Here is a 17,625-nt window from a genome sequence, read left to right as displayed (position 1 = left end):
AACATGGTCAAAACAATCTTCAACGCTTACGTAACCCAAAGATTCACTACAGTGCACGCAAGAGACAGCCACTAGTCCCCAACAGAAGTCATTTGAATCCAGTCTTCATCTCAAATCAAATCCTTTAAGACGCGTTATCATCTCATCTAGATCAAAATCCCTCAAATGGAATCTGATCTTTGAAACGTTCGTCGAAAATCTCATATGCATTCGCCATTTACAATGCGTACTATATACCCTGCAAATATAATACTTCTTGACTAGATGACTGATTTTATTTGTTTAAAACGCCAAATTATGACCCCCCCCCCCCAATTTTCCGCCAGAATCGTGTTACTCTCTCTAAGGTTAAAGTATTCCTCCTCGGCACCGTTTTCAAACAACCCCTCCATCCATTATGATATAAGAATCTATAATAAATCCAAACTAATTCATAACAATTTACATTTAAACGAATAAAAACAACAGAATCAATTTTGAACAACCGAGATTTTTATGTTCTCGCGGCGGATTTTATGAAGTTAACTGTCTTCTCGGTTGTTGACGTTTATCGACGTATCAGAAGTCCTTGCTTCTGAAGCAGACAACAAGGCGCAAGAACTCAGAAGACAGCCATCTTAATTTCCGATTCATTATCATTCGTATCATCCAAAGCTAATCACAGCGTCGTTAAATAAACCACAAATAAACTTATATTAACTTCACGTTTTGAACATTACGCTGTTAAAATTATGATTTAATGTTAAAGCCATAAATGAAAAGAAAAATGTTAAAATATGACATTTCTATTCGAGAAATCTCAGGTAGGAGAGACGTCGTGTCGTGTCGGAGCTGAGAAGCGACCGCATGCCGTCAACGTGGCGGGGCAGTGAAGCATTGTTCCCCGGGAACCGATGCATTCGTCCCCCGATACCGGCCGTTCGCCAAGCGGAGGGACACACACAATAACTGGTTTAGCTTCTAAACCACGATTCACACACACACGCGATAATCCAAGCATACAGCGCCAACTTCCCAGTCTAAACCGCGTATTATAATGCACAGCAAGACTCCGAAAAATTAATGCAAGCACCAGCGGGATTAAAAAAGCGAATTGAAAAGAGCCAATTTCTTTCCCCCAACATAAAACTCGCATCTCTGACCCTTCTAACGAAATGAGCAGCAGACACTGCCGACGATAAGTAATGTAGATTGCAATTGACGTGAGGCTTTATTTAAACACGTGAAATGAATTCAGCTGTTAAAAGGAGGAGCTGGTCGTAGTAAATGGCATTCCGAATAACTGAATGCAACCGATTACTTCTTGAGATGCTACCAGTTGCTCAGCTACTGAAGGAATTTCCTGACTTTTCAGGTTCATTTACTGTGTTTACAAAATTTCCTCACTGCGTCTTACGCTGTGTCAGGATCATTATGTTCATATTCCGTTCTAAGAAACATTTAGAAACATTTAAATACTGAAGATTTCTGTCTTCTGGTTTGTTGCGCTGTGTAGTCCGGTCTATGTTAACCAACGTTTCATCGTCCTGATGACGGAGGCAGTATGACCTCTGAAAAGTTGTTTAACATCGACCAGACTGCACAGCGCAACAAACCAGAAGACAGAAATCTTCATACTCACCGCCGTGAAAACCTCAAATCATACATTTAAATATTATTCTTCGGTCTCACAATTAGTTTCTTCCTTACTGGTTTTCAGATTACAATTGTGTCTTGCGTGCTATTTGCCCAGCCCATCTCACACTTCTTGATAAAATAAATACTGAATGACTGATAACATTGGACGAAACGTAAAAAATAATGGTAACTCCAAACTACGCTGTTTTCTCGTACTTCCGCCTCTTACGTCCAAAGATTCTACTCAGCATCAGTCTCAAGCATCTGGCCGAAAAAACCGCGTAGTTTCGTGTCGGGCCGATCCACCACAGAGAGGCGCAAACAACTAAACCACATTGACGCGCGGTCTAAACGCGATCACTAGTACAGACTTCAGTATCGGTAACTGAATCATCTTAACAGAGTTTAGGGTGAGTGAAAGACCTCTGAAATTACGATAATACAGAAAAATATGGCGTAAATATGAATTCATTTAGGGCGGAGTTTTGGAAAGGAAAATCAATAGACAAATAAGATTTTTGCTACATTAACTAATAGGGTTCGCGTTAACGTACGGGCAGGTAAATACGACGACGAGCAGAAGGGCTGACGTCACCTGTAAGTACGCTATGACGGTATTGTAATTAGATCGACTGGTTTCAATTTAAATAAAGATTCATTGCACATTATAGTCTACTTCTAGAATAATATATTCATAAGTCAGATGCCCTGGTTTAAGCAGAAAACGGCTTCTAAGGATGAGCCTGTGGATAGAAGCTTACAAATATCAGAAAACATTCTTTCAGGAACTGAGTCACTATTTCCCACGAACTCGAACACAAAATAAATTAAGTTTACTTCTGAAGGACGTTATACAAACACACTTATCGGATGTTTCAGTGTGACCACATTTACTACAGCATTTGTGTGATGAATTCTGACGATCGTGAATTACAATATGTAAAATTGCTATTTGGACTTCTTGCACTGCCTGAATTATATTATAAAACTACGTTTAGGGAGCTGGATTCTGCTTTTGTCTACAGATATAACAGCGGCGTAGAGGGCAGAAACTCTTTCTGTTGGACCCCCTGGTTTGAACTAGCCTCTGACACGGACAAGGATTTATAACATTATAATTTAAACGACGGCTAAGGTCCAAGAGATCAGTTTTACTTAACACGAATCAGATTCATAAAGCTGTCTTAATTTTATAGTCGGCGTACAATATCAAGTATTTTTTCGTCCTAGAAATTGATGCCGTGTAAGATCTGAGGTTTTCACAGCGGTGAGTACGAAGATTTCTGTCTTCAGGGTTGTTGCGATGTTAGTCTGGTCGATGTTTACTAACGTTTCAGAGGTCATACTAAGAATCGCCCTGATGACGGAGGTAGTATGACCTTGAAATGTTGGTTAACATCGACCAGACTACACAGCGCAACAACCCTGAAGACAGAAATCTTCAAATTGATGCTGGACCGCTGAAGGGGATAAGAAAGCAACTCTCAGTTTCGACACAAATACTGTCCGTTGCAATCAGGTAAGATACTCATTTCATCAATGATGCGGATTTGTCTTCTGGAGGTTCGTGGCCGAGGATCGACTCTCTTGCTTCTCTGTAACTCAGGGGCGAGTACTGGGAAAATTACTTGAAATACGTACGTTTCTAGACTTATTTGTAATATCCTACTTGACAGAGTCTTTGCATATAAACGACGAAACTGAATACGGAATCTAAATGTGCATCAATGGTTCGCGATTCGCAGTTCACTTGTTCCAACACGATCACCCTCGCATCCTAATTCCCCCCTCTCCTCCCACCTTTCTCTTCAACAGTCCTCATTTACGTTAGGGGTAAAACTAGACCCTATCTTGCTCCAGGACTTTTGGTGGCAGATCCCAAGTGTATAGAAAAGAACAGATCAGATTTCTTAAGAAGGAGAACACTGAATGCCTGTTGCAGGGTCGAACAGGGGGAAGAAACTTGCAGAGATCTGCTTTAGTTGAGACGCACGCGGGTCTCTGGGTCTCTCCTGTAATGGAAGGCAGGCAGCTCTCCTTAACAAAACCGTTTGCTACCGGCATGTGGTTTTTGAATGCGAGCTTCGGCAACCTCGCAAAATTATTCCCCCCTCTTCTCTTTATAGCCGTATATTGAACAACCTCGATCCCTATGTGCGTACGAAATTACGTGCATCAAAGTACTTGGCCTTCAGCTCTGAACCGTACTCCACATTCTGAAAGAATTCTCTGCATCCAAACCCATTATCGGTGTTTACGGCCCATCCGAAGTATGCAGTATTTCATAGTAATAGCGTAGAAATCTGTCTTCATGATGAAGACATGCAATGTAAAACTAGAACGTTGTTAAGATTCAAGCAACACAACACATTTATTAAATAAATGGAGTTTAAATACGTCTGGATGTTTACAATTTTAAGAAGCCGTAATCTTCTAGGCCTATTTCCTGCACTTCCTCTTACTAGACAAATTATTGCGTTTAAAATGAAGTGTCGACTTTAGATCACTAAACGTACTTACGTTTAATAGTAACATACAATTATTTTAGGGTCTGAATATACTTAACAGGTTTTCTCAAGTCTTTTGAAGGAAAAAGTTATTTTATTTTATTTTATTTTATTACTTCAACGAAGGCGATCTTATAAATATACCCATGTTAAGATACAACTTCGTCAATTTTGAAGAAATTATCGTATTTTAAAACTTTTGCCATTATCGACCACCACATAAAGTGACACGTTTGTAACCAAAACACAGATGTGTCAGACATTCTGTGTGGTACGTAATAATTTTAGTTCCTTTTATAAGCGAGGAGGAATCAAGACACCAGAAGTAAAAAATAAAATTGGCATTAAAACGCGCGTGCTGATTTGTCAATTCGATATACTGTTTCTAGAACATGAACCCCCTTGGTCGGTAGGCTTCCTGGATGATTTATGTCCCTGTCTGCTGTAGCTGGAGACACAATGGAACAGCCATTCAACCAACATTTCGGCTGCTAGCACAGTTTATTTAATTCATCACTCAAGACGAAAGTAAATATCAACAAGGTTTTTGACGTCAATAAGGGGTAAAAATGCTACGTAGGCCTTTTCGTTCATTTCATCACATCCACAGAAGAGAGACACGGAAAATAAAAGCGAAACAAAAACGTATTACGAAAATTCGAAATGATAGTTTGTCACAAGTAACAAGTGGTCAGAAAACTAAGTTCTTCAAAAACTTTCTACTGCAGAAATTCAATAAAATTAGACCGATTCACGACAGAATTAAGTTCTGATGGAAGTTGGTTAGAAGAATTCTACAACCTAAATGTTCTCGTCTGCAACCTAATGATTACGTCAGCTGCTTAAAAGATGAAAAATATAAATTTTCTTTATACGCACTAATTCATGAAAACTGTCTCTCACAATACTCGAATATGATTTATTACTCAACTCAGTATAATTATTTTACCTGTCTTATTATAATCAAAATGGAAGCGTTTCATGAATACGATGTAACACGTACGCTGAATCTCAGAACCAAATAGGATTAACCTACATTTATATTATGCATGCCAACTACAGATCACTTAACTAAGTAACTAAAGGACTAATTCACTAACTCCACGAAGCAGAGTACTTGAGAAGCCAATAGTCTTAGTCTTTCGACACAATAACGCAAAGTTAGACGCTTCCTATACCGAACGATAGGTTTCATGATTGTCCGGTATAGTCGGCGCAGTAGTTTTTGGCCGGTGGAGAAGCTAGGGGAGCTGGCGGGCGGGCCCACTCTGTGTACCTGAGGTGGCACGGTCAGAGTATTTCTTTTGTTTGGGCGTTCGGTCCGATAAGCTCCTCGCTGCAGTCAGCATTATACGATCGCAAAAGAGACTCGCTCCTAGCCTTCCCCTTGAAAATTCCACCGGCCAAAAACTACTGGGCCGACTATAGCTCCCATATTACTCCATGTGTTTTTCTGTCAACGCGACAACAAATATTTCTTGGGGCTCTGATAAAGTTCTGCTTGCGCTAGTTAGTTAATTTTGCAAACGAATCATATAACGAATAAGGTCAAAATCCGAAATCGATCGCACCTGTCGTTTTTCATGTGTCGAGTCTAGTAATCACGTCGTCTCGTGGCAGATGTTGATTTGTATGGATATCGCACCGTACTTTTACGTGTGATGTGAATAATATTTGGTGAGCTTTAGTCATAAAAAACGTGTCAACGGAACTAAAATTTCGTTTCCTGTATTCTCGTCTATTAATAATTAGAGTTCCAATTTGTTTTCCTTCAAATTTCCGACTCTCATCGTATTTCTTCAACCTTCATAAACGAACACTCAACAATCCGCATTTATTAAATATCCAAGATAATAACAACCATTCGTCTTCGACTTTCCACAGAAATGTGGGTTATATTAAGTAAACATGTTACGATCACTAGAAGTTAGGTTAGGTTCAGTGTTGTTAAGTAATAATCTGTTACTCGGAAATAACGTCAAAATTACTTCCATCCCTACTTAAGGTCGTTCATTACCGGAGAGGGGTAAGGAACGTAACGAACATTCATTGTTTACAATTTGTTGTTCGTGTTTCGTAATAATGTCTGATTCTTAATCTCGATACAGGTTTTCTGTAATACGCACAAAACTATTTTTTTAACGAAAACATTTTGGACGGGTCTATCGATGGATGCAAAGGCTATTGGATATTACTGATATTCCCCGTGGAAGGAAGTTTGTAGTTGTAATGAGCTTTACTCCACACACGAGAAACACAAAGAACCAATCGTAAGAAGTGATCGAAAGTTTGGTTTGTCGTACTGTAAATAAGACACCGCGAACCTTCATTGTTCAGAACACTAATCTTCGCAAAAAAATAACATAAATCAGATTAATGTTCTTTAGCGAAGTACAGATATGAATTTGTCACGCGACACAAAGTTATCCGCTATTATGTACGAAAGTAAAATAACATATATTTCATTTATCAGATAATAATTTCGTTGAACGTGACAAAACGAAACTAACTCGACTTGTCTAAATTTCAAATAAAAACAAATGACAGCAGTAACGTCAAGGTGCGTTTCGTTAGAATACACCAATAATAGTGGCTTCAACTTACAAACGCCCTGGCACTATCCATGCGTATCAATTCAGTGTTTAGCCTCCGTCCACATCCCACGTGACCCTGTCAAACTAACCGATGACGTCAAGTTGAGGCTCGACCGTCGAGTGCAGACACATGGCTACACACAAATGCCGACATATGAAACTGTCCCACTGCTTATTTGCCATGTACAAGGGAAGTTTAGATGATTTTTAGAAGACCTTATACAACTTCGAACACACCAAGTTTTTCGCATCGCGTATCGCCCAACTTCGTAACATTTGAAACGCGAACTACCGTGTTTATTATTTCTTAAGGATAAACCACGGTGATCTGGTGCAAGGCTGAAGAAGGGTGAGAAACTGGCAAACACAACAGAAATAAAGGACAGGAAAGGGATTCAAACCCAACAACTTGGAACACAAGACTATTTACCGGCGTTGTGGAAGTCTGTACGTGACTTTACAGACGAGGCGAATAGGCTACAGTTGAATTCCTTGTTTTTCTCGCTGATTATGTTTTAATTATGGATGTGATCTCTAAAACGAAGCATACCCAAAATATAAAATATAATAACGAGATCTGTCTAATTTAATTCAACGTATAAGATCTTCACTCACTGTTATTCATGAAAGTAGCCAAAAATCTCGCCCAAAATACCACAGACGCACTACGTCTTTCCAACCGACCATCAAAACTCAACAGCTTAACAGCGGTATCCTCTCGACAAACAATTAAGCTGTCCCCAAATTACCATCCACTGACTGAAGTCTCGCAATTCCCGAGTTGTCCAAGAGTAAAACCACGAGGCATAGGCCACACATCAGTAGACGACTAAATAAATACGTAACAACCGAAGTGAGATATCAGTTTCTTACGGCTTTCGGGACGCTGCGCCCTGCAGTTTCATAGATACTGACGGTGATGGCGGAAAACATCGGCCAGTTTCTTACCAGACTACGCAACAGACAGTCATTTATCTACGATACATAATAAGATATTCTTTTCCGTGTCATGTAGTTGATACAAGAGCGGGCTGCTGGCACTCACTTGTTTGGAGAAGACTGCGATGTCCTCGTTGAAGGACTCCGAGGAGCAGACATCCCCTCCCGCAACTCCTGGCTCCCGGGGAGTGCAAGTCGCCAGCTCGCACTTCTCGAAGATTAAGGCCAGCAACGGGAACAAAGGATGGCTGCGTCAACACGTACAAACATCGGTCATTAGATTCAGAGAATTAGAAACGCCTATTCGAATTCTTCATGCAGAAAACTGAATGAAAGGCTCTTTACGTGTTCATTTAAAACAGCCAATTCATTGACTTTCACAAGTTTATTAATTATATCACATGGACCTTATTTTAAACATCATATGAATCACATATAAATTCTCACAGAACAAATAAACACACAGGGTTTTTTTTGTATCCACATTTAAACATAAAATATAGCGAAAAACGTATAATATTACAATTAAATATTTCTATTTATTTCCAGCAAACGTGTATTTCTTCCCAAACTTAAAGTTTGGTTATGCATGCCAGCGCCATTTTGCTTTCTATAAATACGTGCTTTAAAACTATACAATTTTATTGGTCAAAAATGTAATTTTCTTTATAGCGGCGCGGGAGGGGGGGGGGCAGGAACAGGAAATGTAAAATGAAAAGCTCCTTATCAAAGGGAACAGCACGATACTTTCATCACTTATTTCCCTGCCCAGAATTTGCTTACGTAGAACCAAGTTTAGTTTCATAATCAGACGCACAGAATCCGTTCGCTACGCCACCATTCCTCAGACGGCGATCAGACGGAACTAGCGAGGGTAATCTATTTTGCTTTTTACAAGAGCATGTACGCTGAAAATTGGCGAACTAGGAGTAAATTTTGTCGAATATCGACCTATCTTCACAGGCGCCATCATTGACCTTGTAGGCCTAATAATGACCTCGTACTTTGACAATATTACGAAGATTTATAACAGTGACTTAACACGGATGTAACATTTTGGTGCAGCTGAAAATAACATTTCTCAAGTCGATGTGTGTATTTTTGCTTTCACATTTCGACAACTTTTACAAATTAAGATAACGTGAACAGTACTAACATAACAGAATCGGAGAAATACGAAGCTTTATACACAAACTGACGGACATTTTTGCATCAGTTCATTAAAAAAATTCTATTATTCCATTACTGCGAGAATAATCAAATCAAATGCAATGAAATCGCCGTAAAACGTTAAGTAATCACCTGCAATTTGCCCACAGAGTCTATGAATTTTGTATGATTATCAGAGTAAACAGCGATTACTTCTTTAAACATCATTAACCAACTGATGTTGTAATCGAGAAATATTGTTTTCTTTCAGGTTGGGAATAAATGTTTAACTGTTACTTAGACGGGCTTGTAATCGGAAAATAAAAATGTCGCAGTTTCTATTTCAAGCTTTTACTAATTCGCCCAGTCTTTCCTTATCCGAAGGCCAAGCGGGCGTTGCCTGGGAACCTTCAATCAACATAAATACATTTTCAGACTTCTCCCCCATAATTTCTCTCTGTTCCTATTCTTCTACTGTCCTTCCTAAATCTCTCTCTTCTGTTTCCAATGTCCAAGGATGCCGATTAAACTGATAAGAATTTGGCTGACGTACGACGAATTACAATCCACTAGTGTGAACCGTTCACCGAATTAAAGCTTGTAGGTCTACGGCAGTAACGAAACAATCACCGAATACAATAAAAATCATGTTCAAATCTGCAAAACATCGCCAATTACAACACGCACGCACAGTGTGTGCGTGCACCGTAAATGGATGTTCGGTAAAACATCAAAATGAGAGCGTCGGGATTCCTTATCTGTGTTATACCAGCTTATTAGTAGGCGTTTGTAATACGCGCTGCATTTCCACATTTAACGACGTATTTAAAAGGAATGTTCTTCGCGAATGTACACGTTTCACTAAATCGTTAGAGCGGCGTAGGGCTTTATACCTCATCAGACACACAGCGTCATTATACATTTGACTGCACATTTAGATATCAGTGATATTACGGATGTATATAACTAAAATTAACATTCTATCAGGTTCTGAATGTGATTTCTTTTGCTGAACACGTGTTTCGACAAAAACACGAAACAAAATGGATTCGGTCGGGTTTGCTGAATTTCTCTACTGGGTCTCAGTCCCTAAGAAAAAAAACACTTGGCTAAAGAACATTACCGCAACAGGCCCACTTTCGAAAGGATATTAAAAATCCAAATATTTTTCAGAGAAATCGTCCAAGTGGCCTCCTCTTGATATATTACGGAATTATTTTCTGCCATCTGATTGGGGCCCGCCCCGGCAAAAATCACTCCACCGCAGAACAATTTAACACAAATTTTAATACACAGGTCAGCTGCAAAAATATTAGGCCTACAGATTGGTTCCTGCAGCTAGGATATAAATTTAAAAAAAAAGTCAAAACATTACGCACTAAGACTTTGTATTTTTTAAAGTTACCGGTATTTTTACGAAAACAAAGTGTGGAGTTTCTTTTCAGACAGCCAGCGAGCGCTTGCATTTAAAAGTGGTCTAATGGAGTATAAACCTGCTACAATCGAATATAAATTTGAAAAAAAAGTTTAAAAAGTAGGAAGGAAAGATTTTTGTGCCGCGCAATAAGCTTCAATATCTTACGCGCTATTAAAATTATGCATCGTGCGACATCGTTTGTGTTAAACGCATAAAACATATTAATTTGAAAGTGTGCAGCGTTATGATTAGATCAAAAACAGGCATATATTAATTCTAAGACGTCAACCCGACAAAACATTCCAAAGACTTCGAATAATCCGTTTCGTAAATCGGTTACTTCGTAATTTCAGATTTTTCTGATACATTCCTGTTTGCTTGTTTCGTTCGATCCTGAATCTAGCTGTAACATCCCTCGGCTGACATCCATTCACAGATTATTATTTATAGGGTATTTAACGACGCTATTTCAGTAGCTCGGACTATATAGCGTCGAATGAGAGGATGCCAGTGAATTATGAATTAGTAAATATGTGGGAAGAAGCCTAATTCAAGGAGGGAGTGAGGAAAATCACGATAAAACCCCAGGGCGAGATTTGAACCCGGCGACTCCCGAATACGAAGGAGTGCTAACCACTAGATCACGACATTCGGTTAAATGGTACTAGCTGCAGCAGACAGGCAAATGTCAAATGGCTCACTACGAAATACGAGTTACGCACACGTAACTTTTAAACATGTCTTAAATACTGTAATTACAGCCGGATGATGAAGTGAGGGGGGGAAGTACAAATCCCCGCACGCCGCCACACAACGTCATCACTCGAGTATCGCATTACAGTGCAGGCAACACTCTGGCTTTATTACAATTATTTCAATTCAAAAAGAATGTACTGCGGTTAAAATTAGTCTGTTAGTCTCGGGCAATTGTACCTATAGCTCTAACGAGGGTACAGAGGATAATTTCCTTCAAATAAAACTTGTTTTGTACTTTAAACAAAATAATCTTTATTAAATTTTTGTGTTTAATGTTTGATAAGCGCACATAAAAAGTGCATTTTCGATTTATAGGAACGTCCTACTGGTTTCGTAATAAGGAACACGCACTTTACGTCTACAACTATTCGAAAAGTAGCAAAGAGTTCATAAGTCGATGGCCGTCTTCTGAGATGTTGCGCCGAGAAATTTACTGACGTTTCTGAGGTATTTTCGTCCCCATCACAAGGGGGGAAAAGCACCCATAAAACGTCGGTAAACTTCTAGCAGAATACACGGCGCAACAACCCATAAGACAGCCATCTTAATTCTCCCGAAATCTTACTTCGTGTGTCCTACAGTTCGTAGTCCACAAGCTAAAATCTGTCCCTGCCTCATTAATTACCAACCTTTATCTTTAATAAACATGTTACATTTCCAAAGCAGTGACAGAGAGCTTTATTTTCGAAAGCATAACAACGTTTCACACTAAGAAATTACGTATTTAATTGTCTGAACTAACAATATTTCTACACCGTCCGATTCCTAAAGTTCTTTGACCTCATAATTAAACCACACAACCGGCATTTTCATTTAATTCCTTAAATTCTTGCATTATAAACAACTAAAATCATAGTAGCATGTCGTCCATAACCTCACTTCTACTTACAGACATTACGCACAGCCACTGCTCCGATAATACATTTAAAAATATGGACGCGTAGGTAAGTCAATACGTTCATGTGCAAGTCTAGTTAAGATATATTACTTTCAATATCGTACACAATCCAGAGCACAACTAATCAATTACACTTTTGACAAATAATAGCAGCACACGGCGAACAGTGTCCTTTGACCCACAAACTGTCCGACGACACACACGGAGTCATAAATACACATCCACGTCGTTCCGATACATTCAAGTTGACAGTAATGATGGTCACTCAAGACATTGACAAAACACTGTGCCCCCTTTGACATGAGCTGCGAGTGTCTTCGGGTTAAGTTTCGTTCAGGCACATACAAATTCGTAACAATATTTACCTTCAGTTGCGTGTGTAAACATTTTGCCGCGTGCATTATATCGCCCTACGCCTATTTTCAATGTTCCATCTTCAGCAATGAAATATACGAAATTTTACGGCGTATTATTGTTATTTTAAAAAACTTTTATGTCCTAAAATGTAGCATGGACCATCATTGGAAATTTGTCGAGGCACAACTACTTCAGGGACTTTTCTAGCCGCATTAATTACACGAAAAATAAACATTTAATTTATTACATTCGAAAAAAATGAACACGTTCATTATTTTAAAATTCCAACCCTCGCTAGATTTCGAAAGTGAGTCAAACATTTTATTGTTATGGACGAAAGAACTGAATTTTTATAATTAAAATTATTAGTAGTAGTATTGTCGTAAATAATTTAAATATGGGTGTGCGGCCTAGAAGAAAGAGTCAAAAATGAGATAAATAATTAAAATAAAACGACCCTAATACACTCGCCCAAACACACAAATGAAATGACTTGTTTATTAAATTATATTATTCAAATTAACATATCTGTAATGTTATTATTATATTACACAAATCTACAGCGATCAATTAATATCTTTTAATCAAGTTTAGCCGTCAGAATGACCGTGGTTCGTACTGCATTAATCATCGACAACATGCTTTATAGCCATTAGTGTGACTATCGGCCTGTGGTTCGTCAATTAGTTCTTTGTACCAACATTAATTCCTGTCCTATCTAATCCATAAGACGGAGGAAATAATAACACGAATATTATTAAATGACGCCCAACGTCTGCCTAAGTAAGATGACGCAATTCAAATTCTGATATGCCTCTCGTGTCTTCCTCCTCGAACTGACGTGGTTTTAGGGTGCTGCTGTTTCAGCCTCGAATGAAATCGAAGTGGAAGTTAGTCCTGGCATGTACAGGTTCCCATCCTGAGGAAAACTAGGGAAAATATTACTGAGACAGTAGTAATATTGGAGATAAGAGTGAAAATGAGATTAAGACAGAAGACGAAGCCAAAATGCCATCGATAGAAAGAAATTTTTCCTGACCCTTTACAATCTGATACGGTGACATCAAAGACCGTTTCGTAATTTGGCATTCTATACGCCAACGACTAATTAAATTTAGAATGATATTTGAATATAAGAAATATAAAATACGATGTTATTTAAAGTCTGTGTTCAAAAATCTTCTTTGTAATCCCACTTTGGGTGCAATGAATATGTTTCGACGAATCCTATGCTTCAAAGGCTACCACGTAAGTCTTTCCAGTCCTATTCGGAATATTAATACAATGGCACAAGAACATTTTCAAAAACACAAAATTCTTTTTCCATAGTTTCTCTTATTAAATTATATTAATCATATTTCTTTTTCTTTTTTTTAAAGTACAACGGGAAATTCAACGTTTTCACGGAAACGGTTCCAACTAAAACAGACTTAAACTTTAAAAGCAAACATTTTTTATTCCAAATGTTTCTGCACCTTTCAAAAAAAGGGTAAAAAAATGTTAAGCCTATAAAGAATAGAACCGGTGGCTCAGTTATCTGCCTATCTTAATATATTCCACGTAGGTTCACAACAAAGCAGTCAATCATTTTAAATATGTTTTTGCATTTACGGCCTACAGTGACAAAACATTATTCAAACACGACATAAGAAAAAGTTAACAATTACGCAATCAACTGCGTTATTAAAAACTGTGCGGGAACTAAAATGAACCTTCAGGCCAAGCCCTGAGTAATAATTTCCAAGTGGGTCTACATTTGCCTTGAATTTAGTATCAGTAATCCGAATATCAGCGAATCTACGAAACGATAAATTAATTTTCAACAGACTAATTGCGATAATTTATCGAGCTACTAAAAATTCCGAAATTACCTCCGAATATGACATCGTCACACGATTATTTCGTGACGAGAAACTCGGAAAAAAGAACAGAGCATGACAACAAATATGTTATTTAATGCACCAGCCAGGTGCTGACAGATGCTATTTCTTTCCCCTTTTGATATTTCTTTTTCGGCGACATGCATGATTCGCTTGGAAAATAGCTTCAGTGTAAGCCAGCCGTCTAGCGCCGAGCGCTGAGCGTTCAGTCCCCGAACTACACGCCTAGAAGTAAAAGATTACGCCGTCTACGGAAACAAATAACGATCAAAAAGAAGGTTTCATATCTGAAAGTCAGTCCTGTTCGATCCCATACAAACGACTAAGACGCAATTGGGAGTAATTATTCCATAGACTAGTTCTTGCGTCTGCCGCCGAAGTGTCCTAGAAAATGTCTACCAAGAAGGGAAAGATACGCGAGAACAATCACGGATTTATAACCTATCATTCGGATGCTGTAGTAAAGTACAGCATTACTCCGGGAAATTGTATATAAAACTACGGTGTGTGTTATGGCCCTTAAAATTAACTAGTCGAAGCCTGAGTTAGGAAACAATTCATCATAAGAATCTTTCTTTAACACAGCCCATCCAGGTTCATATCATATACCGAAAACTATTTGACGTTCTACAACTTCGTAATACGTCTTGCAGGTCAGTATTCATTTTTAGAACAATTACTTATGTCCTCATTCTGTATAAAGTTTTACGACCGGAATTTACATCTCAATAAATCAACGCGCATTATTTTCAACATTTAATACGTTTCATTTGGCCCAAAATATTATTCATATAATTATCGATCTTCAACAAATCGCCCTGCTTGTCTTCAATTGCCGGCGATTATACACAACAACGACATTATTTATTCATTCCAGGAAGCAGTCCGTTTCAGCCCTATTATTTGAAAATATATTGCTGGGCGATTAATTTAACAACAGGCCTATTCCACGCTATATCGATTCACATTTTGAACGTTTCGAACTCAGTAATCGATACGCCGAAGCAGCACTAATCGAATTCACAGTGCCATGAAATGACAAATGAGCGTAAAGAACTGTATTTTGTTACAAATGATACAGTTGCTCGCAAAACCTGGCTAAACTGGACACTACATTAACAAACACGAAAACATTATTCTATGTTGTACCTTAACCGAGGCCTTATCACGTAGGCCTAATGGATCTGTGTAAATGGCCTATAAATGGTCACCGGAAACGGAAACGACTTCATACAAACTACTTGATTTCCGATAAAGAGATTTCTCACTAGACCAAAAGTCGATTCTTGGTTCTATTTCGTAAACATGGAAACTCGTATGTGCAATCAGCATGTTAACACCACGAAAGTGTAATGTTCGCTCGTTGCTACCGCTTATTGATCGGGGGACGGGAACCGCTGCGTTGGCGGCCAAGGATTGGGACATTGCCGGCAGCCTGCCTAGGTCCGCTGCGGGCAAAAAACACCAGCAGAACGGCGAGGTACTCACCCGTAGATCGCATCCTTGTCCCGCTTGTGGACGTCTGTCACGGGGCCCATGACATGATTGGATACGGGGGCAACGTGATTGCCGGCGTGGTACTGATGCATGCCATGGTTCATATGTGGCGAGTGGTGAGCGATGTTCTGGAGTGGCCGATGGGCCACATGAGGGTCGTACATGGAGGGTGGGGCGTCGCCCATGTAGGAAGTGTGAATGCCATCATCATACTGCACAGATCGGGAAATAAGCACGCCGTTACTAACATACATTGCACAGAGATTTACAAATAAAATTTACAAAAATAATTTCATTTGTTGGCTTGTTTCCTCGGGTAGTTACGAATTTAATGAAAATATAATTATTCATGTTTTCTCTGATCAGCTCTAAGAATGCCTCATTATTTTTAGTTCTGTAAATGATATATCTTATTGACAAATAGGCTATCAGGAATAATTTTTGAATTGCTTTGATTAATTATTATTTAGAATACATCTATAAGAAAATAAATTATCTGATAAAAATAATTAAAGTTTACTAATTTATACGCAGTAGGGCCTGTGTTTCAAGTCAGTGGACCGTTCTGGTTGAGAAATTGAATGGGCCTTCACATTCTGAACGAAACACGATCAAAAGCATCGCATATACTGAAGTGCATTATTCAGGCGTGTTAAACTTAAAAGAAACCAATAGAATTAAACCTTTTTTGTAAAAGAATCGTAATCAATTTGACAGAAATATCTATGGAAAGTTTAAGTAACTTATTTCTCTTCGGTTTCAAATTTAAGTAGTGTTTCATTCTCCTTAATCCCAGTTAAGTTTTTATTTATTTGCTGATGGATACAGGATCAATCCATCGATATCTGAGTTCCTCCTTATAAGAACGTAAAATTCCATCATTTATAAAAAAATGATATCTACTTCAAATACGAAAATTGTTATTTAAAACTTTAATTTAAATAATATCTGCATTTCATTGCCCATGCGTTTGTACGTATGATGTACGAGTAGGTCCGCTGGCCTATCACAAGCAGTGGAAGCCCCTTTGCTCTTGCAACATGGCCGCGACATTCATTACGGGCTGATTGATGGTGACATTTGAAAAACACTACGCGCCATATAAACACTGTTAGGACATGGCCTTGCACATGGCACATGGGAGGGGACATGTGTGGTGTCTGTGCTCAAGGAAATGACAGTCTAAGGGTAAAATTGGGTCGTGTTTCGTTCCGGGAACTCACCCGTGGTTGAGCCATGAATGCCCTGGCTACAGCACCGGCGTAATCCGCGTGCTGGGCCACTTTGACACACGACTCAGCTCTTGCACCCACCCGCACAACACGCAGGCACACAACACTTGAACACTACTTCAGTGCAGACTACCGTCACCGGATGGAGAAACACTGTGCATTCGAGTGACGGAATTTTTATCTTGAAGTGATAAAAATGTGTATCACTTGCATGACATCACCACACACGGCAAGCACATGATTCGCATATCACAGACTCACAACGGATTGCTTTGTATTCCCGGAAATGTTTCTTCTGTTCCTCCCGCTGATGGATGATAACTCCAAATTCCGCGCGCGACGAGGAGGAAAGTCTTGCCCGGTCGACAGAGCAGTAATTTGCTGCCGCCTCTGCGTGTGACAATACGACGACGATGAAGGAGATCCCACGCACTTAAAGCGAAATAGCAAGGAGTCGAGGTCGCTGCTGCCAGTCAAACCATCTGTATATATGGATGGATGTGTCAAAGTGCCCCCTTCTGGCTTGGATGATGTTGTTTTCCGGTTCTTCTGCTACTGCGCCGAGGGAAGCCGGGGCAGACAGTCAAGTCAGCCACTCACACACACGGTCGCAGCCGCATAGATCCTGCGCGTACCGCAGTCGTCTGCCAACTGTCAATCACTACAGTCGAGGGGGAAGGGACCGAGAGCGGGGATCCTGCCGGTAGAAATGTACGGCTTGTCATGTGAGTCGCTCGGAGAGGGGCGGGTAAAAAGGTAGGCTGCGCCGCGCATCTTCAGAT

The 17,625-nt window shown here is 39.3% G+C and overlaps 1 protein-coding gene across 16 annotated transcripts in view; it reads right to left on the bottom strand.

The window, feature by feature from the left end:
* The window catches only part of hth (Meis homeobox homothorax), a 650,834-nt gene that overhangs the window by 493,532 nt on the left and 139,677 nt on the right, over positions 1 to 17,625 (bottom strand). For 6 of the 16 annotated variants that reach the window (XM_022058895.2, XM_022058896.2, XM_022058898.2 and 3 more), the window contains exons 1-3: positions 16,835 to 17,540; positions 15,603 to 15,823; positions 7,764 to 7,905 (exon numbers count right to left, since the gene is read on the bottom strand). In XM_022058895.2, coding sequence (XP_021914587.1) covers positions 7,764 to 7,905; positions 15,603 to 15,823; positions 16,835 to 16,849 — 378 coding nt within the window. In that variant the 5' untranslated portion in view covers positions 16,850 to 17,540. Of the gene's footprint in view, positions 1 to 7,763; positions 7,906 to 15,602; positions 15,824 to 16,834; positions 17,550 to 17,625 lie in introns of those variants that run through there. The other 10 variants (XM_022058899.2, XM_022058897.2, XM_022058901.2 and 7 more) reach the window with 6 other exon arrangements.

This window comes from Zootermopsis nevadensis, unplaced genomic scaffold (genome assembly GCF_977971745.1).
Source record: "Zootermopsis nevadensis isolate Lab colony 2312 unplaced genomic scaffold, Znev_1.0 Znev_ptg000013l, whole genome shotgun sequence".
NCBI lineage: Eukaryota > Metazoa > Arthropoda > Insecta > Blattodea > Termopsidae > Zootermopsis > Zootermopsis nevadensis.
Note: the sequence above shows the minus strand (reverse complement) of the source record. Positions and strands in the feature narration are given on the sequence as shown.